The sequence below is a fragment of the Pelobates fuscus genome, chromosome 9 (assembly GCF_036172605.1).
Source record: "Pelobates fuscus isolate aPelFus1 chromosome 9, aPelFus1.pri, whole genome shotgun sequence".
Lineage (NCBI taxonomy): Eukaryota > Metazoa > Chordata > Amphibia > Anura > Pelobatidae > Pelobates > Pelobates fuscus.
This window is the reverse complement of record NC_086325.1, coordinates 148,864,600-148,892,265: the sequence shown is the minus strand read 5'-3', so window position 1 is coordinate 148,892,265 and position 27,666 is coordinate 148,864,600. Positions and strand designations below refer to the sequence as shown.

At 41.0% G+C, this 27,666-nt stretch overlaps 1 protein-coding gene across 5 annotated transcripts in view; it reads left to right on the top strand.

Moving 5' to 3' along the window:
• The window catches only part of ATP2B3 (ATPase plasma membrane Ca2+ transporting 3), a 123,942-nt gene that overhangs the window by 63,067 nt on the left and 33,209 nt on the right, over nucleotides 1-27,666 (top strand). For all 5 annotated transcript variants that reach the window (XM_063432717.1, XM_063432715.1, XM_063432720.1 and 2 more), the window contains 4 exons: nucleotides 13,732-13,896; nucleotides 16,009-16,223; nucleotides 19,680-19,922; nucleotides 23,276-23,517. In XM_063432717.1, the coding sequence (XP_063288787.1) occupies nucleotides 13,732-13,896; nucleotides 16,009-16,223; nucleotides 19,680-19,922; nucleotides 23,276-23,517 (865 nt within the window). The remainder of the gene's footprint in view (nucleotides 1-13,731; nucleotides 13,897-16,008; nucleotides 16,224-19,679; nucleotides 19,923-23,275; nucleotides 23,518-27,666) is intronic.

Genomic DNA, 27,666 nt, shown 5'->3' with positions numbered 1-27,666 from the left:
AGAGAGAGAGAGAGAGAGAGAGACGGTACCTAATAGTAAACCAGACGTTTTAAAATATGATGTGCCCATTTATAGATATGTTTATACTGTATACGTGTGTGTGTAAAGGCAGTATACCTGGAGTTATTTCGACAGCCTATATCTACCCCCATCCCAGCTTCCTCCTGACATTCTGCCGATGATTTGGAACCCCACCAATCTATACCTCATTATACTCTTTCAATAGGTGGGCCTCTATGTTCAGGACTACCTATTTGTTGGTTTCTGCACAGCACAACCGACTTGCTACTACTTGTTTAGCTCAAACTTTGTTGTATGCCTTGGCCTTTGACCCCGACCAAATATAAATATATATATATATCACAAAAAGCATGATTGGGACTTTGTTGAATATAAATTAAAACATAATTTATATTGTCAATGTTTCATCATATTCACATCAGTTTTGACACTCTAAGCTCCAACCTCCATCACACTGGTGTCAATTCTGATGCAGAATGCCGTTACCTTGCGTCCTGTTGTAGCAAAATGTCTCAGTTTCAATTATTGGACGCAACCAGCTCTGCGTCATTCCACCGCTGATACCCAGGCACATTCTGGGCACGTAGGAATGACCATAGGCCTGGCTGTTGGCACCAGACTATATAAGTCTTCACAGAGCTCTGTTTCTTTCACCTGTTGTGGTTTTGTTCCTGATTCCCAATTTGTTCAGTGTGTTTTTCTGGTATACCAACTCAGCTTATTTAACTACCCTGATCTCTGTACTCCTAGACCTTGAATTAAGCTCTTGTGTATTTCTAAATTCCCAAACTTTGCTCATTTCGCCGACTATAGGCACTGCGTTAAGCCTGGCTATTTTAAGGACCAGCAGTACTCTGGTATTCTTTTTATACTATTAGCGTAGCATAGTCCAAAGCCCTGCGTGATGGGTTATCCTCTTTCCTTTGACACCCATGTGGTAAGATGAAACTTCGGAGACCCTGTTACAATTGAGATTGCTGGCTCACTAACCCTACCCTGAACACTTGTTTAAAATTATCATGTAATGTAAAAGATAGATATAACAGAAACATGTATTAGGGCAAATAAGGTCCTAAAGGAATTCATAAACCATTTCACATATATTCTATTATTATATAATGTCTATACAACCTCCTAATGACCTTATTTTCCCTTAACACGCATCTCAAAGTTACGCATCATCTATCTGTCTGTCTGTCTGTCTGTCTGTCTGTCTGTCTGTCTCACTCTCTCTCTCTATCATCTTTCTATCTATCTATCGATGTATACATAGATATATAAACACACATACCATGTATAGAATTAGAATTTTAATATAGCCTAATAACGATTGATTTTGACATTTTTCAGAATACTGAAAAACTGGAATTACTTCTCTTTTTTTTTTCTAAATGTTTCTTTCCGAAAAATGGAATGCTCCCAGCGTGAAGGCTCTCAGCCAATCAGGCTGCTCATTCTTCCCTGCCCACTTCATAAACGAGGAATAATGCACAACAGGGTGTGTACTGTTAGAGCAATAAAGCTTGACAGGGCTTCCATTATGTACGTGCATTTATACACCTCAGGTGCGTTGTTTTGGTAGAGTCCCAATGGTCGAATGGCAGCCACCACCTGAGAGGCATAATTGTATGAAAACAATACAAGCACGTAGGGCATACTGGCAGCTCTAAAATGGATATGAGCAGTTGAAAATATTCATACTTTCTGTCAGTACTCTGGCAATTACACTCTAAAAATGCATTTAAAGAGTATTACAAGCAGATAATATCTCTTTTTTTTTTTTGCCTTTGACCAGTGTTTAATGTTATCGAGTGGAGGCCACTTGCAACTTTGGATTTTGTGGGCTTCCTATTAGACTCCCTCTTAGCTTTTGCATCGATTGATCACATATTATATATTTACTAATCAGAAATCAATAGTATCTGCAGGTATTTTTTAATGCGATAAACATGCTGAGTTTACAACATGCACATTTGTTTCTACGGCAGGTAATGCTGTATCATAAAATCAAACAAACAGAGGAGTGTGGAAAGTTACAAATGCTTATATTTGTTATGGAATAGGATCGACCTCTCTAATTTAAAAGTTTTGAATGCCCCTCTTCTTATATTTTATCATATGACTGACCCTTGTACTAAGTCACATTAGTTTTAATTTCCTTTTTTTATATTTGTTTCCCATTTAGATGTATTGAGAAATGTGTTTAAAGACCTTTTATGTATCCTCTATGCTTTTGCCAGTGAATATTTCCTGCCAGTCAATATTGTTGTAAATATGCTCTTATCCTATTGAAATTAGTCTTTTTAAATTAAATCTAGTATTTTTGTACAGCCAATATATACATTTTTTTTTTTAGTTAATCTGAAATGATACCACATTATAGTCACTATTTCCCAAGTACTTCCTAAGTGAAAATCATTTAACATTATTACAAGATCCAAACATCTCTCCTGGTTGGCATCTCTGCGTAATTGTTTGGATAACAACCATATGTCCATTTGGCTTTCATACATGAACGGAGTATTTTTTTGGCATTGTCTATGTGAGTGACAGATCAAGTATTTATTTCTAAAGGATTTTGTAGAAATATTCGCTAGATCTCACACATTTGCCACTGGCATTTAGTATGTGATTGCAACTTCACAGTAAAACATATGATACAGGGGTTCAGTGTAGGAAAAGACAAAGTATATCTCACAATGCATTGTGAGTCAATTTCCAAAGGATGTTGGGCCAGATGTATTATGTGAAGTAAGCTTAAAGGAACACTATAGTCACCTAAATTACTTTAGCTAAATAAAGCAGTTTTAGTGTATAGATCATTCCCCTGCAATGTCACTGCTCAATTCACTGCCATTTAGGAGTTAAATCACTTTGTTTCTGTTTATGCAGCCCTAGCCACACCTCCCCTGGCTATGATTGACAGAGCCTGCATGAAAAAAAAACTGGTTTCACTTTCAAACAGATGTAATTTACCTTAAATAATTGTATCTCAATCTCTAAATTGAACTTTAATCACATACAGGAGGCTCTTGCAGGGTCTAGCAAGCTATTAACATAGCAGGGCATAAGAAAATCTTAATTAAACAGAACTTGCAATAAAGAAAGCCTAAATAGGGCTCTCTTTACAGGAAGTGTTTATGGAAGGCTGTGCAAGTCACATGCAGGGAGGTGTGACTAGGGTTCATAAACAAAGGGATTTAACACCAAAACTGCTTCAGCTTTAGCTTCCAAAGCTAAAGTTGTTCAGGTGACTATAGTGTCCCTTTAAATCCACAGAATCCTTCCTCCTGGGGCTCTCTGCAAAGCCAGGTTAAATAGTGCCCTGTAGTGAGGCAGGGAGGGGTGCAAAACCGTGAAGTTGGTCTGGACTCCCAGATATATTTATATATTAAACCAACAGGGCTGCACACTGAACATGCATACATTATAAGAAGGGTTACAGTGTCCACCATGTTTTCAGGGACACATATAACGCAGACAGACACTATAGTCACCAAAACAACTTTAGCTCAATGAAGCAATTTTGGTGTATAGATCATGCTCCTGTAACCTCACTGCTAAAATCTCTGCCATTCAGGAGATATAATCACATTGTTTATTCATTGGGCGCCTGAGATTGTTGAAAATTATTATATATTTTCTGTTATATCTGGTTTTGGTTTTTTTCCCCTTAAAGCTGTAAAAATGTCCCTGTGGCTCATAAATTAACTAAATAGCCATAGCTAAATTAGTAGTTTAATTGCTATTTAACGCTACATTTAGTTATTGTGTCCTATCATATAGACCAGTGATTCTTTTTCATAGTCATTATGCAGACATTCCATCACACATAGCCATCACATGCTGTAACGTAGACATGGGGACCCTGGGAGACCTCTGGGGACTCTGAGACACTTGGGGACACTTGGAGATACGGGGGCACAGACACACATTGGGACACTGAGAAATGGGAACACTGAGACATGGGGGCACTGAGACACTAGGAGACACTGAGACCTGGGAGCACTATGGGATGCTGGGAGACATGAGGATACAGACACTTGGGGACACAGACACACACGGGAACACTTGGGGGCACTGAGACATGGGGACACTAAGACACTATGGGCACTGGGAGACATGGGTACACAGACAATAGGGACACTGGGAGACATGGGGACACTGAGACAGTGTCCCCAAGTGTCTCAGTGTCCCCATGTCTCAGTGTCCCCATTTGTGTTTGTTTCCCCATGTCTCAGTGTCCCCATGTGTGTATGTGTCCCCAAGTGTCTGTATCCTCATGTCTCCCAGCATCCCATAGTGCTCCCAGGACTCAGTGTCTCCTAGTGTCTCAGTGCCCCCATGTCTCAGTGTTCCCATGTGTGTCTGTGCCCCTGTATCTCCAAGTGTCTCAGAGTCCCCAGAGGTCTCCCTGTGTCCCCATGTCTCACAGTGTCCCCATGTCTCACAGTGTCCCCATGTCTCACAGCGTCCCCTAGTGTAGGCTGTAGGCTGTCTCTGTAGGCTGGGAGCTGCTGTCTGGACTCTCTGTGCTGTGTAGCTGCTACCCTGTGGATCAGTGAGTAGAGAGATGCAGGTATATGCTGTAATTTCCTATACCAATACCAGCCAGGCAGCCTCAACCAGGGCCGGTGCAAGGATTTTTGCCGCCCTAGGCAAAAGTAAAGTTTGCCGCCCCCCATCCCCCCCCCGATATGACATCACAATGCCCCATGTTAACTAACGCAAGTGCTGCAGTGCCACCGTGTTTACATTAAAAGGCCTGCAGGGACAGGCTATAGACACCAGAACCACTACATTAAGCTGCAGTGGTTCTGGGGACTAAAGTGTCCCTTTAATGTGAGGTAAATTAGAGATTAGTGCCACGAATAATATACTAGATTGCCTACTTACAATCAGATGAGGATGGTGATGGGCTCTACCTGCAGTCTGGCTCCACTGGTCTGGTGTAGAACAGGCTCTCTGGAGGCTGTTTGTGTTCTGGGAGAACAGGAAGAAGGCTCCATTTTTTTTAAGGCCCTTTGCACAGCTCAAGGTCTGGGCCCCAGGGTCCACCTTCATGTTCCACCAATTAGTTTGTTCACAGGAGTAGGGGATGTCCTGATATGTGTGTAAGGAATGCATTGTGTGAATCTGTGTTTGTATGTGTAAGGGCTGCAATGAGTGTTTCTGTGTATTACGGGATGCAGTGTGTGCGTCTGTAAGGGGTGCATTGAGTGTGTGTAAGGAATGCATTGTGTGTTTCTGTGTGTGTAAGGGATGCATTGTGTGTAAGGGTTGAATTGCTTGTGTGTGTGTCTGTGTGTAATGCATTGTGTGTTTTTCTGTGTGCAAGGGGTGCATTGTGTGTGTGTGATGGATGTCAATCTCTCCCCCCTCCCTTGTCACTCTCTTCTCCCCCTCTCCCTCCCTCGTCACTCTCTTCTCAACCCCCTTGTCCCTCTCTTCTCCCCCCCATGTCCCTCTCTTCTCCCCCCTCCTCCCTTGTCACTCTCTTCTCCCCTGCGTGTCCCTCTCTTCTCCCCCTCCCTTGTCACTCTCGTCTCCCCCGTTGTCACTCTCTTCTCCCCTCCCCACTCTCATTCCCCCTCCTAATCCCGTCAATTCCCCTCCCTGTCAATTTATCCCCCCCCCTTTCAATTTATTCCCCCCACCCTGCCTGTCCATTTATTCCCCCACCCTGCCTGTCCATTTCCCCCCCCTCCCTGTCCATTTATCCCCCCCGTCCATTTATCCCCCCCCCTCCCTGTCCATTTATTTCTCCCCCTCCCTGTCCATTTATTTCTCCCCCTTCCCTGTCCATTTATTTCTCCCCCCCCCCCTTCATTGATTTCTCCTCCTCCCCTCCCTGTCCATTTATTTCTCCCCCTCCCCTCCCTGTCCATTTATTTCTCCCCCTCCCTGTCCATTTATTTCTCCCCCTTCCCTCTCCATTTATTTCTCCTCCCCCCCCCCTCTCCATTTATTTCTCCCCCCCTCCCTCTTCATTGATTTCTCCTCCTCCCCTCCCTCTCCATTTATTTATCTCCCCCCCCCCCTCTCTATTTATTCCCCCCACCCTCCCCTACCTCTATAGTAGCGTGGCCGAGCTCTGTATCATGGTCCGCGGGTACAGGGAGCTTTTGTTTCCTGTACCCGGCGGACTGACAGGAAGTGAACACCAGTGTTCACTTCCTGTAAGTCCGTCCGAGTACAGGAGACAGATGCTCCCTGTACCGGCGGACTATACTGCGCTCAGTCACGCTACAGAGAGGGAGTGACAGGAGGGAGCGCTGAGCGCTTCCCTCCTGTCAGCCCCCTCCCTCTCCTCATGCTGTGCCCGGGCGGTGCGCCCTCATGGACGCACCAGCCCGGGCAAAGCTGCAGCCGCCTGAGGCTCTCTGCAGAGCGCTCGGGCGGCTGCAGCATTAGGGGGGCCGGCGCTCCTGGCGGCGCCCCTTCCCAAGGGGCGCCCTAGGCGGCTGCCTAGTCCGCCTTACAGGTAGCGCCGGCCCTGGCCTCAACTAAATACCGGCCAGGTGGCAACCCAACACGTAGTGTGAATTATAATTTTTTTACATTTTAATTTTTTTTTACAAAAATTGGGGTGAGAGGGGGGTAAAAAATCAATGGGCCTGTTCCATGGGCCTGGGGCTGCAGCTCCATCAGCCCCTATGTTAATCCAGCCTTGGTTGTGATCCAAGGGAATATAGTGATTATAGCAATCCCTAGAGTGAATATAGCTCTCCAATCCCCCAAACATGAGCCTAGACTTCATGAAGGGTTAAACTAATCTGTTTAATGGCAGTCACAACTGTCCTTATATGCAGGTCCCCGTGCAAGGGGCACTCCCCCCTGTAGACCACAGTAAAAACATACACATGATTACATTGCTCTCAGGTCCAGGACACTCCCATACAAAACAAGATAATCCCTCCCCTGTGCCTGGGAGATAATTGAGTCAAGTACTGTATTAAACTCAATTATCTCCAGGCACAAAAACACACAATTTTGGGGGGCGGAGCTAGCCAGCGAACAAGGCAGACGCACATGCTTAGAGCTCCGGCGAGAACACTGAAAATAACAGCGACAAATCGGATGAAATTACCCAACTACCACCCAAAAGTCAGCCAGACACTATGGGGAAGAAAACCAAACAAAGGAGAATTGATATGACCCCCTCCTCCCAAGATATCGGCACTCTGCTCGGGGTGATTCAGCAGCCGCGGCCTACCAAAATGGCACCCGGGAGAAGGGACATCGCCAGCAGTTCGGAAGAAAGTGAAACTGAAGCCGTCTCACACTATCCCCCACAAGATCCCTGCATTTTTTGTTATAGCAGTCTTTTCTCTACATGCACTTTATTTTATAGTATTTGTGTACCTTATGCTGTCTTTAGCTCATGGAGCAATATTATTGACATCTTGTATTTTTGCACTTCAGCACTTGGCACTTTACTATAATTCAAGCTTCTTGTATGATTATAGCTGCTATCCTTAGGGGTTCTTGGCCAATTTGGCTGTATATTTATCTTTATTTTTAATTATTGTTATTCTATACACATTGTGAATGTTGCACTTTCGGGTATTACTGTTTCAATAAAGTGGACTTTATGTTTCCATAGATTGTTTTTCATTTATGGGATCATCCTGAATTATACTACTATATGTCTTAGTGATTGTGGCGCCCTGTAGTCTGTATTAGCGTTCAGACATTGTGTTTATTTTGAAATCCCCCACTACCTCTGCCGCCTGCTAAGCAGCATACTCACACCATCCAAAGCTAAAGCGATCCCGCTGGACAACTACTTCAGGATCCCAAAGCCAGCTAAGGCCCCGGACGGGGCTCCCAGGGACTTGCTAATATGCTTTCAATCAATGCGCAGTAAGCAGATGGTACAAGCGGCCATCCGCAACGCTCCTTCACACAATTTAGAAGGAGCAGACCTCACCTTCTTTAATGACCTGACACGATCTACCATGGTCTGGCGGCAATCCCTCCGTCCAGTAACCCAGCACTTGAGGCATCACGAAGTGGTATACCGCTGGGGTCCTGGCCGCAAGCTTACTGTGCGCCACGACGGGAAGAGAGTCCAGCTACAGCACCAATCGGATGCGGGGGAACTCTTCAAGACACTGGGACTGCCTACCCCAGAGGCCCTACATGCAAACACTCCGGGTGCGGACCCCCAACCATCGACCCAGATGTGGGATGTGAGAAATGTCCGACCCTTCTACCCGAAAGCTGGAACTGAGGCAACGGGGTCAAAAATAGTCGGCACATGAGACCCATCTCTGGTACAGAGACAGTTCTAACCAACCCTCGGACATTCACACCACTATTATAGAGTATCTTTAGTTTAAAACAACCTATTCCAATGTTATATGTTCTTACTAATCATATTTCCTCCATAATTGCTCTCACCTGTGAATCAACCCTCTCTCCCTCCCTCCTCCCCCCCCCCCCCCCATTATAAGCAAACTATTTTAGAGTATAGGCTACTCGTACTTAAAAGTGCAATGTTAAAATGAAAAGAACTAGACTTATGACAGCCTCACAGCACTGTATTTTATATATCACTTGAGATCACTTGACATGTGTAGCTGTTATAGATTTTCCTTGCCTGCACAAAAACAAATGTAGCATGATATGCCTTCCACAGTTTGTATGATGTCTCTATGCTACAATAAAATATAAATAAGCATAAAAAAACACACAATTTTATAAAAAAACCAAAATACCTTAAAACACACAACATCCCCACAAAGGTTACATCCCTTGATAGCCCTGATCTGGGTGACCAACATATCGATCGGTTCAGGGGTTCAACAATTTCCGGGAAGTCATAATTTGACTGACCGCATGCATCAGTCTAGTTCGGTAGTTTAAAAACTAACAAACTACCGAACATATGGGAATGTTTCCACCAAACCGTGTCTTCCTAAGTGCTATAAAATCGAACCCAGGCGATCATGGAAGTCCAGCGGTGTTCAAGAGTTTCAGTGTCTGAAAATAGTTCCATGAACTTGACAACCAAACAGCGCTGCCTGTTTTCATGCGAACAAGATGGCCACCACCTCATGGTTGTCCAATGGAAATGCAGCCATCCAGACGAACACTTAGAACACTGTGATGGAAATTGCTACAAAGTAGCAATTAGGCTTTACAAGCTCTAGGGTGGTCTCCGGGTCGTGCAGCTGTTCGGTTCCCGAAATATAAAGGTCACATAAACCTTTCACATGCCATTACATATAGCCATCACATTCCATTACTTAGACCTATCCAATTACATTATATAACCATCAGATTCTATCATATAAACCTTTTACATTCCACCACACATGCCCATCACATTCTGTATTTTAGACCTACCAAACGCCATTATAAAACCATCAGATTCTATCATATAGACCTTTTACATTCCACCACACATGCCCATCACATTCTGTATTTTAGACCTACCAAACGCCATTATAAAACCATCAGATTCTTTCACATAGACCTTTTACATTCCATCACACAATGCCATTCCTTCACATATACCAAACACACCTGTAGACACGCTCATAGACTCCTCATATTCCATAACACAAGCCATCAAATATCAGCATATCTAGTTATATGCAAATAGACAAATTCAATCATATTTGCATAATACGTAATTGCATTATACATCCCTTTATAATATTGTAAAGTGCCGTGGAATAAGTTGGCGCTATATAAATGCCTAAAATAAAAATGCCTATAATAATAGTCATCATATCACATCACATAGACTTCTTAAATTCTGTAACACATAACCATCTAATACCAGCACATAAATGACTATTCGTCATAAATAGCTTTACATTCCGTCACAGACTTATCACTTTCCATCACACGTAGCCATTTAAATAATCTGTCACATTCCAACACACATACCCATCACATCCAATCACATAGATCTGCTACAATTTATTACACATGAGCTTCAAATCTTACACTATAGATCCATCACATTCTGTCGCCATTAATTTGCGTCACATGGATCTAGAACATCCCATCGCCTATAGGCATACTTAAATCTGTCTGTCACAGGCATCACAGGCCTGTCTGTCACATACCATCAAACAGCCATCACTTCCGATCACCCATATCTTTCACGGTCCTTCACGCAAACCCATCAAATATTCCATTATATCCAGGTTTCATTATTAACTCATTGATAAGCATTAAAGGGAAACTCCTTTCTGGATTTAAATTGCTATTAAAGGGGAACAGTAATTTCCCAAGATTTGTAATATTATGTTTGCTTGTCCCTATATATAATATACATGTATTTTAGTGGTGTGAACAATAAAATGGGTTGTAGAAATGCATGTCTCTTTATCCTGCAACTGGGCGCCTCTATCTTAGCTCCTGGTCAACCGTTGTTATAAGCATGCAACTGACAGTCAGCATAGAGAAAGCAAACAAAGAACAGGAGAAACGAAACAATGTTTCTATTCCTCTTCTTCATTTGCAAAGTTTGCCTTGTCTGATGATGTCATTTGCTAAATCTTTAATATACATATTAAAGTAAACAGAGCATCTAATGCACATTTTCAATGTTTTAGTCAATGGTGTAGATCCCAGAGAAGAAGTTCCCATTTGTGTGTTTGTAAGTGTGTTTGTAATTAAATATAGCAATCCATATCCCTGTATTTACCTCCGTCCTGGATCGGAGCACTTGCATATTGGCTAGCTGTCAGTCACTGCGCCCTCTGCACCTTTCGGCTAGATAAGAGAGAACGTAGACTGGGGAGAAGAAAGCGAAACATTGATTTATGTTTCCCTTCCTCCAATGTGACGTGCCAGGACTGAACTGGATTGTGATGACAATTTCTAAATCATTAATATATATTTTAAAAAATATGGTGGGAGATTCACCAACCCAGAATGATCCACTACGAGAGAAGAGAAACACGGGGATGGGAGGCTCTGCAGGCTTCCATGTATTCCCGGCCAAGTCACAGCCATCCAAGACCTAGCCTACAGAAGACATCCATGTCGCTACTCCTTCTATGACCAACATACTAGACTACTCATATTCCGAGTCCCGCTATTGGTCGATCAGCTCAAAACTGATAAAAATCACATAAAAAGGTTAAAGGGATGTTATTGACACCATAACCGCTTTAGCTTATTAAAGTGGTTTCGTGCCAAGACTCTGTCTCTGTACTTTTAATTTTGACAAATTTGTCATACTGACAAAATAGAGCTTTAAAGTGAAGCTTGTAGCTCTGTATTAGAGCCCTGTCAGTCAAAGAGCTGAGAATTATGGTTCTTGGTTCTGAGAGGTATGGCTAATCTTCAGACTGCCAGTTAGCTGAAGTGGTTATGGTGCATGGAGTGACACTTTAACACAAGTTATAGGTGATTCTCAGTATTTTATTCAGATGTGTAATTTCTATAGCAGTAGCATTTCTCCTTAAAGGAATATAGGAATTTTCTGCAACCAATAAGGTTTTTTGACGTTATATCACGTATCCCACCGGGATCGGTGACGTCTCGGTTGGCTGTGTCTCAGTCACACTGTGAGTTGATTTTTTTTATAGAATAATAACCATCAATCCTAAGGAGTTACCATCTGTCACTTCCATATTTCATCCAAAGTTGTAATTAGAAACACAGTGACATATCATGTATGTTTAAAATGTCTAATGTTCCCTTACATATGTATATAATTGTAAATGGAGAAGTTTTGTTCCCATGATATAATACACAATTAACAGGATATAGCATATTTACTTCAAAGTAATACGCAAATTTTCCGGCTAATTCACATAGGCGAAATAAAACTGGTGAATTAAAGCTGGTGAATTCAATCAGGTGGATTAAAACAAGCAAATTCACACAGACTAATTTAATTCCTGGCGAATTTACACATGCACATTTCGTTCATGAAGGAGGACCTAATAAAGAAGAGACTTAATATGTAACACCAAAATTGAAATACCATCAATGTTACTATGGTATATGGCATTAAACATTTTCATTGTAGCACAATGTTGTATAGAAGTTTAGAGAGGCGTAACTAGAAACCACGGGGCCCCAGTGCGAAAACTGCCATAGGGCCGCACCATATGTCTAACCCCGCCACCTCCCCATACATATATCCTCCCCCTCCCATATGTTGCTCCCCCACACATGCAGACAAACAGATACACATGCAGACACATACATAGACACACACACATATACAGAGACACACACAGACACACACATACAAACACACATACATTCATACATACACTTACATACAAACAGACACACACACATATACAGACACACACATATACAGACAGACACACATACGCAAATACAGAAAGCAAAACGTTTCAATTGGTTAAGGGTTCGATATTACTAAAAGTAAACATTTAATTGTTTAGGTGTTAAGTGTTTTATCTTGATGTACTTCCTCCAAGGTGTGATGTCATCATTGTTTTTGTGTGTAGCTCCGGATGGAGACGCCATCTTGCTACACGAGGGTCTTAGACGATGGGAGGGGGTGCTCTAGCAGCCATTTTGAGTAATAAATGAGCACAGGTACACATAGTAAATAGACATTTTACACACATTAATTTCTATCCATCACACAAGCACACATACATACACCTATACAGACACAGAGAGGCATACATACAGACACACAGACATATACATACAAACACACATACACAGACACACACATACAGACACTCAGACAGGCATACACACACAGACAGACAGACACACAGACATACACACATACATACAGACACACATGCAGAGACACATTCATACAGACACACGTACACAAACACACACACATATATACAAACAAACACACATATACAAAATGTTTTAATCACACTCCTGTTTCCTACCTTTTAGGTGCAGGAGGGTGACTTTCCCTGGGGTCAAGTGGTGGCTCAGCCTAATGGGAGTCAAAGTTCCCACTCTGACTCCCTCCTCTTCCACCCACGTGGCTCCCGGTATAAGCTGGGAGGAGTGACGGGGCAGTGACTTCCTCACAGCTGTGATGTCATCTCAGGGGACCCGGTTGCACTGTTAAAGCGCCACAGCGCTGACCAAGCCCCCTGGAAATTAATTTCCATCAGGTGGCCCTAACAGCATGGGCCACTCGATGGACCCCTTAACGTGCGGCCCCGGCGGTTCTACCACACAGGCCGTGGCTGCAACACATGGCGGCGGGCACCGCGGTCGCAGGGGTCCACAGGGAAGCCGCGCCTCCTGGAGTGGCGAGCCCGGTTGCAGCTGCGACCCCTGCGACTGTGGTAGTTCCGCCACTGGTAGTATCTTCTTATATAAATGCGCATTGCATTCACCAGCAAAAACATTTTTCAGCTTCTAGGTTTCAAAAATTGAGGTGCGCATTAGATTCGATGGCGAATTAGATTTAAGTACATACATATAATTAATGGAAACAATGCATTTAATGCTTTTTCATTTTAGATGTCTATTAAACAGTGGCAAGTCTATCCATGTATCTGAATTTCTCTATCTATTTCCCTATAAATAAAATTAAAATGTGAACCGTTATTTATTATAATGGTACAGATTAGACTGGAAACTTGGGGTTCTGTTGTACTGCTGTTGCCCCTGCTTTTTAACGGCAGATCCCACTGCTCTGTCATTGCTGTCTCCAGATTTATCCCAGCTCACACTGTTTATGACCTGATGCTTTTTAATTTATTTATTTTTTAGCTAAAAAACAGGATGGAGCAGTTGCCATGGAGATGCAGCCACTGAAGAGTGCAGAAGGAGGAGAGGTTGAGGAGCGAGAAAAAAAGAAAACCAGCATACCCAAAAAGGAGAAGTCAGTATTGCAAGGGAAGCTCACCAAATTGGCTGTCCAAATAGGAAAAGCAGGTACTTGGAAATTAGTGTGCAAAACATTCATTGTGAAAACCTGTCTGTGACATGTAGAACCTGGGCTGTCTTCACAAATAGATAAGCTGCTGTCCAGTTTAAGCAGAGAATTCAGGGTCCCTTAACCCCTTAAGGACCAAACTTCTGGAATAAAAGGGAATCATGACATGTCACACATGTCATGTGTCCTTAAGGGGTTAAAGAGGGACTGTCACGTCTGGGGAATTTTAAAAGACCCCCGATGGTGACATCGCCGTTGTTGATCTGGTGGCCGGGATTGGGGAGGCATGTAAAGGGGAGTTCTACTCACCAGAAGCTGTCCCTTGCGGTCGCCACCATCTTCCTCCGGCCGGTCCTTGTGCCAGGAGCTAACATCACTGCTGAATTCTGGTGCATGCGAGGTTGAGGCAGATCAATGACCCAGGTTTGTGCAATGCTCTTTGCCACTGCAGATGCTGTAAGATCTGACTTCCTGTTATATATTCTGCTGTAACATCACTGTAGTCAGAATAGTTCTTGCCTAGTTCAAATATAGACCAAGTAAATAGTTAAAATAATGTAAAATAAAGCATATCTTATTATTCTCTTCCTATGCTACAGATAACACCTCCGCTCCCTCCTCTTGCACTTAATTATTGTGCTTTATAACACATACTAACGCTTGGATCTTTCTGTTGCACTTTTTCTAGAGAGCAGAATGTAAGATTTCAATGTTTGTTTCCATCATCGGGGCTGCTTAGACCTGTGCCTTAAATACTGATATACGTTACTGAGACTGCACAATATTAATCCAATGGAAATTCCAATGACTATAACAAGGTTTAAGGTTGCCACAAGCATGCATTGTCAGCAACAATACATGCTTCTGACAGTATGTTCTTGACTGTATTCAGCGGCATAAAAATTCCTGTGTAGGTGATGTCACACTGTAGTTGTGATGCAGGTAATCGATCTCATGCCATGAATGATTATAGTGGAGCTATTGACACTTGATCACAGTTTTTACGATTGCACACCAATCAAGCAAAAGAGAATGAAAAAATGTACCCAGTCTCATGTACCATCTAGAACCTGTAATGTCTAATAGTTGTTATAGTTGGAGACATATCCAATTTAGCTTTATTGCAAAGTCTAACAATTTTCCAATTAATTGCTTAATTTTAGTTTTAGTGAATGTTCAGGTTTATAACTGTGGGATATCCATTCTATAATTATTCATTTGTGGAGAAAGGGAGAGCGGCCAATTCAGCTTGTAAATAGACATTATTGCATTCATTGTATTTGGGGACACCGTGAATGTTGCCCTCCTGGAGATGCCCTATGTATCTTGTAGTGAGAGTAGGATTATCTTGGGCAAGAGAATTTAGTTTCTCCAGCAAGACGTATTTGGGACCACACCGAAGAGACAGGAACGTCCATTAAAGTGTTGCTATAACGCTTTTTCAATATTCCTTTTGTATATAATTTATAATGCCCTATTGGGCTCTATCAACTTTATCCACCCCCTTTTTACAAAAAACAAACCTGTTAAATATTAATCTTTCCATTAACCCAGCACGTCATGCGTGCGTCACTTCTTCCCTCTCTGCAGTCCAATTAAATGCTTCCTATAGAGAAGCATTTGATTGGACTGATCTCCAGACTAAGAGTACCTGTGTGCATTCTGAGCCAAGGAGGGGAGACAGGGAGTATATCTGGACAAGGGTTGGGCTTTAAAAAAAAAATAAGTGGACTAATGTAGAAAATGTAGGTAGGGCTAAGACGAATCAATGAAGACAGGGAGAGGACATACAACCTTTTTTTTTTTTTTTAATTCTGCTACTAGAGCCCGATTGGGAGTAGACAGATCTTGAGACTATGACTCCAATCTTTTTTGAACTGAGAACCATGGGAGCTGTACCTCAACGCCAGCCTGAACAAGACTTTTTAAAACTGCACAGATTACACAGAAAAATACCTGTTAATCCAAAGCTATCAGTAGAAATCAGTGTGCTGTCATTATTCTGTCTCTCTTTCCCTTATTAACCTGGTTTGTCCTTTCTGACTTATTCCACCCCATTCTTTCCTTCTGCTCCTGTCCTTTTTCCCTTTCCTCCTTAATACCCCCACCAGGTCTGGTGATGTCGGCTATCACGGTAATCATCTTGGTGCTCTACTTTGTGATTGAAACCTTTGTGGTCGAGGGCAGAGTGTGGCTAGCGGAATGTACCCCTGTCTACGTTCAGTACTTTGTCAAATTCTTCATCATTGGCGTCACTGTTCTAGTGGTGGCGGTGCCAGAGGGCCTTCCCCTAGCTGTTACCATCTCTCTAGCCTATTCTGTCAAGGTAAGCAGTATAAGTTTCAAAAATATCAAATTAAAATAAAATTTAAAAAAAATCTCAAAAACTAAGTGCATGAAAAAAAATACCAAAGCATATTTAAAAAAAAGAAAAAAAAAAACATTAAAAAAAAGTTTTACTTGAATTATTATGGTCCTTGACGCCAACTTCGTATTTGGGAAGTTATTTATGAACATGGTGCAACTGCTCAAAATGACCTTTCTTTTCTTAATATGACTTGCAAAATATTAGAAGTCATTTTCACAGTTGTGCCTTGGTCATGCAGAAGATCTAAGGGTGTAAACTGCGGCTAGACGTTAGATCACCCGGATTGTACTTGGCATGTTTAATGAGTATGAAGTTTGTTTGGACATGAGATCAGACATAAGAGGCTCATTTTTTATCTTATCCCTGTGCCATAAAAATTAATTGAAGTGTACAATTGCTAAAACAAAATCAAATGTATTTCTAAAGAACATTCAACCATTTTATTTGCTTTTTCCATGACCGCCACATTTATATTTTTTGACATTTCCAAAAATGTCACATTTTTATTCTTTTTTTAAAAATGCAAATACAAAAAAATGAGAAGGAAAAAAGTCTACCACACACATTAGCATTGGCTCTTTTCTGTCCAGGGAGTTGTGGTGACTTAAAAAATGATTTGCAAACTTTAAACAGACTCCTGATTGGCTGAATAGGAAATGTTCCCCTTCTAAAATATTCTAGCCATTTTTTTTTTAAATAGTTTTTTGGGGAGTCTTGCTTACTGTCAGCAGTCCTGGCCAGGTGTACTGTCTCTGCTCATGTGAAGTCTTTCTTCCTGTTAACACTTGTCACTGTGTTTCCAGCAAGCAAGCAATCTTTATTCTGCAGCAGTCTGTTCTCTATGCCTGTGTAAAGTCTCTCTGACTGTTAACAGTCTCTCTGACCGTTAATGGTATTTATACTTGTGTAGACTTTAGTAGACGTTATTACGCATGTTTAGTATGAGTCTTTATACATGTTAGAAGTCTGAATGTTTGTGTATAGTCTCTCTCTCTCGTTTTTTTTGTGTTTTTTTTTAAACTCTCTATTTAAGTACACACAGGACTACAATAAAATCCCTGATCTGGAGTTAGTGTGGATTGTTAACAGTGTTTTTGCCTGTAGGAAGTATTTCTAAATTTTAGAATGTCACTGAGTATCAGCAGTCCGTCCTAGAAAGAGTATCTTCTCTGCCTATGTTAAGTCTCTTCTTGTCTGTTAGCAATCGTTGTGCCTTTGTTGAGTGTGTCTTCTTTATCCTGTATGGAGTCTTCCTGCCTGTTAACAGTCTGTTCTGTGTGGGGTGTTACTGCCTGTTAGCAGTATTTTCTTTGTGTGTGTGTGTGTGTGTGGAGGGGATAGGAGGGGGGCTTCTACATGTTAGCATTTTGTGAGTCTTCCTTCCTATTTGCAGTCTACACTGCTATGTTAGGTGTTTCTGTCTGTAGGGAGTGTTTCTGTCTCTTAGCAATCTTTCTGCCTGTGTGAATTATTAATGTCTGACAATGTATACACATTTAATGTAGTTTTCTTTTAAAAATATTTTTTTCTTAAATTATATATTTAGGAAAAACTCTATTTTTTAAATTATTTTTTATTATTTTTTAATTTAGATTTTATTGTTACCAAAACAGCAAAAATAAATTACACAAAATCAGTCCATCAATATACATACTGAGTAGTTCATTGTAGCTACAATAACTGAGTCGTTCTGCTCATTAAACCAGTTTATGTACTTACCTACAGTGGTTAGTTGACTATTTCAAACTACCTCTCTTAGCTATTTTGGGTCCAAATCCATCTGTCCTTCTATTCTATCCTAACACCCCTTTTTTCTAGGAGCTCCATATTGTTGGTGTGACTGAGTGTATAACAGAGCTCCACAGCAATAGTACTCATAGTAATAAGTCATTAAACTACAATAAATGTGTTTAGATATCAGTCTGTGTAAATAAGATACATTGTTCTTGTTCTTTATTTCCATAAACTATAATTAATAAGTCACCTAAAATTTCTCAGAACGCCCTAAAATTAGAGTGTCCAACTTTGTCCATTTGAAATGCTGGGAGGCATTCACAAGTATTCTTAGAGTTGTGTGAGTACGTGAGTTATATTCTTGCGTAGCATGTAGCGTATGTGAGATAACCTCATATTTTGTATCATACTCAATTCAAATACTTAACAAGTCATGATTAGGGCTACTGATTAGGGCTACTTAATGCTATGGTCAATGTGGCCAGTGTGGCTATTGGTCCAGCAAGCAACCTGTGCTAGGCTTGTTAGGAGGAACGACAGACTAGGATAGTTGATGCAACAAACTAGCCATGTGAAGGAACACAGGGCTGGCCTTCTAGTACTCTAAAAGAACCCCGAGTATTGGATACTTTTGTATCTTATTATTGTCCCAGATGAGTGATTCAGACATCGCAGAACACTTGGGTTTTAAGTATTTTTTAACATCTAAAGAATAATTTAAGTTCTATTCTGTCATCACTATCTAAGCCTGAAACTGAGAATCCTGATTATTAAAGATACACTCTGAATCCCATAACCAATACAGCCTATTGCACTGTTTGTGGAGGTATGAGTTTTTTTTTTAAAATAACATTTGGGTTCAAACCAGCACCCAAAGTGTGACCCCTCTGCTGCCACCTCTATAATGCAGAACTTCACTTCAACATTATCCTAGCGCTTTAGGCAATTCCTCGTTTTTATGTCAAACTACTCGAAAAGCAGTAAGTGGGGGTTCTTTTGGACCAAGGTATTTAATTACATATGTAATTGGCTCTTATGTAGCATGATTCCTTCTCAACGTTTTCACATAATGGCAAAGGTTTGTATCTCTAAGGCATGAAATTGTAGATTTAATAATCATCAGACCTTTGAAAGAGTTTGACATGCTTCTTAACCCCTTAAGGACCAAACTTCTGGAATAAAAGGGAATCATGACTTGTCACACATGTCATGTGTCCTTAAGGGGTTAAAGTGTCTTGCTCTGAAAGTTACTGTTAAGGTGGACAGTGGGATGAACCTTCTGATTCCATTAAAGGACCACTATAGTGCCAGGAAAACATACTCGTTTTCCTGGCACTATAGTGCCCTGAGGGTGCCCACCCACCCTGGCACTCATTAAGCTGAAGTGGTCTGGGTGCCTATAGTGGTCCTTTAAGTCCAATAATGTAATTTTGCAACACTTTGCAGATCATGATACTACGATAAATCTCTCCATCTGTCCTAAACGTTAGTTATTCTGCGACTCTTGCATCATAATGGCCAAAGGATATTGGAGTTACTATGTGAATAGGAGCAGACTATTCGATGAAGCATCAGTAAATTTCTAGCACCTGTTAATTTGTTACAATTAATTGTCATTATTTCTTGCAAAGATCATTCAAAAAGTCTACAGTATCTAAATATTGGATATCTCCTCAATAGAAAATGATGAAAGACAACAATCTTGTGCGGCACTTGGATGCATGTGAGACAATGGGGAACGCCACTGCTATTTGCTCAGACAAGACAGGGACTCTGACTACCAACCGGATGACAGTTGTCCAGTCTTTCATGGGTGATGTCCATCATAAAGAAAAGCCAGATCCCAACTGCCTCAATTCCAAAGCCTTGGACCTGCTTGTCAATGCCATTGCCATTAACTGTGCCTACACCACCAAGATACTAGTGAGTTCGCAATTTGTTCTTCTTGAACATTTTCCACCTACAAGATTAGTGAGATTTTATTTAATGCCAGAATGGTGAAACACATGCATGTTTCCAGAAGTTCTAAATGTGTATAGTTTGGAGCAGAGAAGGTGTAAGGATGACATCATAAAAATGTCCATGTATCTCGAAGGATTTAACAAATTAAAAGCGTGTGTAATGTTTCTCTGACTGTACAAGCTAGATGGACGAGTGGGCTTTTATCTGCTATCTTAATCTATTCTTCTAGTTTGATCTTACTTTTTTATTTTGCTTTTCTCCTCTTACACTAACCATTTATCCTCCTCTTTATTAACAGCCTTGCCTAAATACTGAAATCCATTACAATACCCTCCTACCCTCTACCTTATTTAAGTATGTTCTCTCAAGCTATCTCTGTGTGTCTCTCTCCCCCAAATATAATTTCTTCTTTACCTTCTTTTGATAATTTTCAGTGAAAACCTTCGCTTCTCTCTCCACCAGTGACCTTATTCATTGCCCCAGCTTTGATCTTTTCCTCTCTCTTCTTCTCACATACCTTTATCGCCATCTCACCATGACACGTTGCCAAGCATTGTTGCAACATACAATTTAAAAGTTCAATATTTGTTAATATGACACTCAGAAACCCAATGAAGAGATGCTTGGATGGTAAATTTCTGATTATGGGCTACTTATATTTATCTGTGAAAAACTTTATAGATGATAAGGGAGGTTTTAAAAAAAAGCTATGCTTGTCGCAGGTAGTAAACCCAGCAGTGGTTTGGTGTTCGGTTCTTTTTTTTTTTCCATGCTACTGGCATTATTCACTAAATCCTATCACCTTTATTTCCTCTCTCGCTAAGCCTAACCTGATACAGAGTCATTGTCACTTCTGCTCACACTCATTCTATGTCCTATCATCTCCAATGCTCTACTCTCGTTTCTGTTTTGAGCACTTTTTTTTTAATGATTTCTGTCTTTATTCTACTTTCGTTTTTTCCCACTCTCTTACGCCAATGCTTTATCTTCTCTTTGTCTAATAAGTTGCCCTCTAACATTCTACTTCTGCTTCTGTCTACCATTTTGCCTGAGGACTTGCTGTTTTGTATCATCTTCCCACATTACATATGTCCGCAACTCTCTAAAGGGTATTACCCGTCCTTGTTACCTCCTCATGTTCGATCCTCCCTCTGTCTACAGAAAATGGAACCCTTTTGTTGGTCATTACCATGAAATATTTGGACATTTCTATCAGGTCACCTTTATGGTGGGGCTTTAGAGGTTTCAAGCAGCTTTTTCAAGGTCTTGCAACATGCTAAACCTTCCTCTTGGACATTTTGTCCAGAGTATGTTTATGTTTCGAGAAATATGGTCTTCAGGAAACAATGTTCTATGGGAGGTTTTACAATTGATAAATGAAAAGGATCAACAATGTCTATTTGTATTATTAGTTATCTTCTGCACACCCATGTAATCTACTGGTTCTTGCTCTCTTTTTTTTTTTTATATATATATTTTTTTATATGGCTTGCATATTTTTAAGCCTTTGAAGATAATAATCCCCAGCTCCCTTGTCTCTTTAGATATCTTTTACATTTTAGTGTACTGTTATGCAGAAGGAATAAAATCCTGCTATTACACTTCATAAATATTCAAAAGACAACACTGCGTTTAAATGGATGTGATGCTGTGCATGCATTGCGCAAATGCCCTTTCGTGCTCAATTTGGGATTTCATAAATAGGCCCCAAGGTACGGAAGCAGCACAACTGTCTGTAAATGTGTACTTATCTCACAAACCAGTGCTGGGTTTACTGCCTGCAACAAACAAAAGCTTTAATTCAAAACCTCCCTTATCGTCTATAAAGTTTTTCAGAGATAATTAAAAGTAGCACATAATCAGAAATTTACCGTCGAAGCATCTCCTCGCTGGGTTTCTACGTGTCGTTTCAGCAAATATTGGACTTTTTAATTTTAGGTTGCAACAATGCTTGGTAACGTGTCATGATGAGATGACCCAGTCGCTGCCAAATTGCAACTCATAACTTACTTCACTAATTATTTATTGCAGATATTATTTTAATACTATTAAATCTGGATATTTGTTTGTAACATGAATTCAAAAAATATGAGGCTCATTCCTGGTTACATATATTTTGAATGGAAAATAGGCTTTCATCTCTAGCCGAAGTAAATACTCTTAATAGTTAAAATATGGTTGTCCCATCACAATCTAGCCTCGGCGCTGGCATAACTTAGCCCACGCTCCTCCCTGCCGGCATAAGCCGCGCTCGCATTAGAATTTCCCCATGCTTTCCTATGGGTATTCCGGTGACGCTGGAAGTCCTCATGCATAGCGTGAGGATGTCCAGCGTCATTTAGGCAACCAAAAGTCGCCTATCCACCTGGAAGTCCCTGTTTTGGATGTCTGGTAGACAGCCACTAGAGTAGGAGTTAACCCTATCAGATAATGATTGCAGTTTTTAAAAACTGCAATAATTACATGCTCAGGGTTAAGGGTGATGGGAGTTTGCACCCAGACCACTTCAATGAGCTGAAGTGGTCTGGGTGCCTACATTTCCCCTTTAAGCTATTTTTGAGCAGTCTAATGCTGAATGAGGGTCCCTGGCTTCCCATAACCCTACCCCACATTGGAGGTGTGGCTACGGCAGAGATTAAACAATTCCTTCTAACCATACTGATCCATACATGATGGGCACTGTGATTGACTGAAAGAGTTCAGCTGGCAATCACAGTCGCCCATTGCTGTTAAGGATAATGCTTCCTCATTAGGGTATAAGTTGCTGGGGACTCTTGTATAGCATTAAAACATTAGTAAACAGTAAATGGAAGTATGGTGCCAGGGAGCTTCAGACACTATAACCACTTCAACCAGATGAAGCTGTTACAGTGCCTACAGTGTCCCTTTAACCGCTGTGGCGGGTTTGTGTGGCACGTGAGGCAGTAAAATAGAAAAAAATGCATTTTTAAAGTACCAAACAGTCAGGCTGAAAATTTATTATATTTCATACTATAACATGCGCTGGCTAGTGGCAAGAATAAGTCTAGAGTATGGCTGTTTGGCATATAAGAGGCTAGAAAGTTGGTGGGCAAGTGAAAATGGCAGATCAAAGGATACTTTGTCAATTATTCAGATGACATGCAGATGGCGCAATGATACAAAGCATACGCCGGGTAGTAGTAAGCCTAAGGACTTAGTCTTTGGGTGCCATCGTGATGCATAACCAATATTTTATCTTGACCAGACAGTATTCACAGGTAGTAAACAATGTGACGATATGACTAGATTTTATAAATTGTTTTAATCTGTATAATTGTCTTCCTGACATTAAGCCTCCAGAGAAAGAAGGAGCTCTTCCCCAGCAAGTAGGCAATAAAACTGAGTGCGCCCTGCTTGGGTTTGTTCTGGATATGCAACGGGACTACCAGCTGGTGCGAGACCAGATCCCTGAGGAGACGCTCTATAAAGTGTACACCTTCAACTCTGTCCGTAAGTCAATGAGCACCATAGTTTGCCTACCTAATGGAGGATACCGCCTGTACAGCAAGGGAGCCTCAGAGATTATGCTTAAAAAGTAAGTGAAATGGACATTGTCTAACAAAGGAAATTTTGGTGATGATGCACACAATGGCAAAACTAAATATATCCGACTTACATCATGTCATCATGTCATCTGTACAGACTCTGATTAAACCACTTCTTCAGGCAGAGAATTCCACACCCTTATTGTTCTTACTGTAAAAAAATAAAAAAAAACTTTCCTTTGCTAAATCTTCTTTCTACCAGTCTAAACGCATGGCCTTGTGTCCTATGTATAGTCCTGTTTATAAATAGATTTCCAGACAGTGGTTTGTATTAGCCCCCGGGATATATTTGCATAATGTTATCATATTCCCTCTGAGGCACCGTTTTCTAGATTAAAAGTAAAGGGAAAAATCCTTGTCTAGATACTTACATTCTATCTTTTCTCCAATATTTAGTCTCCTTATATTGTTAACCATCAAATCACAATAGAGATATCTTGATGGCCAAAACTTTGCTGATGACCATCTATTTAGTACATAGTTGTGTAGTTATATGCGCTGAAAAAAGACTTTGTCCATCAAGTTCAGCCTTGCTCACTAAAATGTATATTGACTGTATGTATCTTTATTACAGGTTTTATGTTTTGTTTTTTTTACATAGTAGTTGGCACAACTGGTTAGTAGATCATACGGAATGGTTTTGGTGATTTCATAATCTACTTTATGTACCCCCTTGTAACGGATCCCCTATACTCCGACTGAGTATATCCATTGTGATTCTTCCACTCCCAAGTGAATCAGTGATTAGAGCTCTTGGTTACCCAAACATCAGCCAAGACTTGATGAAGGGTACAACAGAAATAATTTTATTGGGACATGGTAGAGCCAATTTATCCAAAATCTGGACACAGTCAAACCTGCCCTGGAACACTCCCCCAGCCTGCCCATAATATTCCCCCACCCTGGCTGAGCATAAAAAAATAATGCATAAACCTGCCCAAAAACATACTAAAGACATAACATAATTCCACACATAATACTTCCCCAAATATCTCTTGGTTCCCAGCTAGGATCCCTGCAAATACCGGTAGTTGAGCTATCGGATGTACAGAGCCCAAGAAATCGTCGAGTAAAGTCTGGGCTTGAGGCTCTGTACATACCTGAAAATAGTTCCACAGAATCCCTTCGTTTAGGTCGGTGAATTCACATTTTGCACCTAAACCATGCCTCGACCAATCAGCATTCAGGGAGTGGACGGGCTCCAAGCTAATCCCTTTAACTCGTGCTGGTCTATCAGAAGAAAGGGTTTGCATCGTGGCTCTGTCTCCCATTGGTCGCCAAAACCCCATGGCGCCCAATCAGCGGGCAGAGCCCTTTAACTCGTGCCGGCCAATTGGGAGAAAGGGCGCAAACCAGTTGAAATGGTACCTCCTTCTCCTATTGGTCGGCACAGTCTTCCAGGTGGCAAGCAGGACTCGGCAGCTGTAAAGCTGCCTTACAGCTCCAGAGCGTCGGCTAGAGCTCGCGTCTCTGGTGGATATCTCCACTTAGGTAGCGAGAGCGCTCTTTGAGTAGGCAAGCAAGTGGGCTGGGACAAGGGGATTGAAGGGGTGGTGGGAACCAAGGGTAGGCAGATAGGGAATATAGTCTCTTGTGCGACACAGTTTGTTACACCCCTTATTGTAAAATCGGACAGTTTTGAATATAATCATGTAGAGGTATACAGAGCATTGATATAGTGCTCCTACCTAGTCTATTATCACTTTAATAATATTATCATGATATTTTGTTTGAGATTTAAAAACTTTGAGTAGGGTGAGAGTTTTAATAAACAAATTGTTCTAGTACCAGGTTTTTAAATTCCTCTGAATACTGTCTCTTCTCATAATTGACTGGTAAAAAAAACAAGGTCATCATTAGTGCAAATCTTTGTTTCTAAAATGAAATTACTTTGCGGATATAGTTTAGTAAAATAAGAATTATTTTTCAAAAGGGTTTTGGACCATTTGAGAAAATGTCATCACTCTCGATATTCTAACAGGGGAACATGGTAAATCACAGTTTACTCCTTTATTAGCTTTAGGCAATAGCCATCCCGGACAAAATCACACTCTTGGCCTGATTGTAATTACTGCCTTAGATCTTCATATTGGACATTGTGAAATCCCAGGCTGGCCATCAGATTAGCACAGTGACTGCCATTTACCAACTGTTACAAAGCATTACATTGTTTTGTAAAAAAAAAGGTTATTTTCACAAACTTCTGATTTCACACAATGGATTTATTTTTCTTAAAAGAAAAGCCATTTAAAAAATGTTTAGGTTTTTTATTTTTTTTTAAATGGAAAGAAAATCAAAATGGAATATATCAGGGTTAGGCCTGACCGACTGATGACCAAGTAAGTCGCATGTGGAAGGAGCTCTGCAGGAAACAACCGATTTTAAGCATATTACCCAAGATTCCTCACTATTTTTAGCAGGCAGCTGACTCTACACACATTAGGTAACCCCTGCAGACCTTCGGATCGGAATATTTATCAGCACCACCAAGTGCTTCCCACATTCATGAAGTCTGAGGCCTACTGGAATGTTTGAGGTGGAGGAGGTGGCTGCTCCCCTGCTCTGGGTTAGTCGGGTTATCCAAGTCCCCACTGGAAACTCTTGTTATCCAGCTCTGCTGGTCGCACAGGGCCTTACTTTCAAGAAGGCCGCCGCCATGTGACTTCTGCAAAGCCTCTCTTGTGGTTCCACTAACACAGGCTTTCGATTAGCCTTGCCTGCAATTCTGGGCTAAATTTCACCAGTGCTCTGATACTGTCTTACCTGAGCTCCAAGAAACCTATGGTCTGCCGACTATTGTGGAACTACTCCGCAACATATTTCAAGTGTGTTACCATGTACCTGGGCCGAGAGTCTATTGGGAATTTCTCACTTTTGCGCCACTCACAACCTCGGAGGTCATTTGATAAACTCAACTGAGCACATAATACTCGATGCCCCCCAGAAATAGATTTTGCCATGTATTGCGGCCGGATGAGCAGGCATTATGTGCAGGCTTTCATGGCAGCCTGGAATTGACGGAACGGGCATTTTATAGGGATTGTATTTCTATCTGTGAGCGATTCTCCAAGTAATGCAGTTGGCTAAATTATTCAGTGTACTGTGAACTTAGTGTGAATCCTTTAATGCTTCTTTTCCCAATTACCAATTGTACTTTGAATTTCCATGTTGCTTTGTTTTGCCCACTAACTAGATAAATCTATAATTTAAATAGTCAGCACTCAATGGATCTATAATGGTAATTTCTTACAAGACCGTTTAAGTCTTATTCTAGCCTTTGTTTATCTCTGATACTGCATTTATTTTATTTTCTCTTATTTTTTTACTTTAGAATGAGCTATGCATGACCTTTACATAATCACATGTGACAACTAGGGAACTCATGTGAACCATTGTTATATATATATATATATATATATATATATATATATATATATCTCATTATGCTTCAACTGCACATCTCATATACGCTTCAATAAAAATTAGATTTAAAAAAAATGGAAGCTGTAAGACGAACACCATATAACCCCTGTGGCTGCACCGTTACCCATACTTGTTTTTCTGACTCTGTTGGCATGTAAATAGAGCTGCTTCTGTTCAGCACTGAAACCAGCCATCATAGAGAATGTACTTAGAAAGAATGCTGCTTTTAGTTCTCCTAATTCTTCTGATAGAAATGCTCATAAGCCTGTGACACAAACACATCGAAAGTCATACACAGGCACACACTGACAGTCATACATTGATATGCAATGACAGTCATAAACAGATATGCACCCACAGTCATACACAGACATGTAATGACAGTCATACACAGACATGAACTAATCTACACATACCAAAACACATATACAGATACAGAGACACATGCTAAACGTAATAGATACACTAACACTGACCATCATAAACAGACTCACACTGACAGTAATACAGACTCGCAATAGTACCAGTACCACTACCCAGTACCTGGCATTCTCCCAGATGCTGCACGTGTCCTGTTATTCGTGCTTAAATTCACGTCCAAATGACTCATTCACTGGATTGAATCGAGTGTACTCAGATTATGTCACGGATCAAGCTGAAACAATTTTGTATCACCCCCAAGTCATCTGGTATGCTAAAATTATGTTTTTCAATAG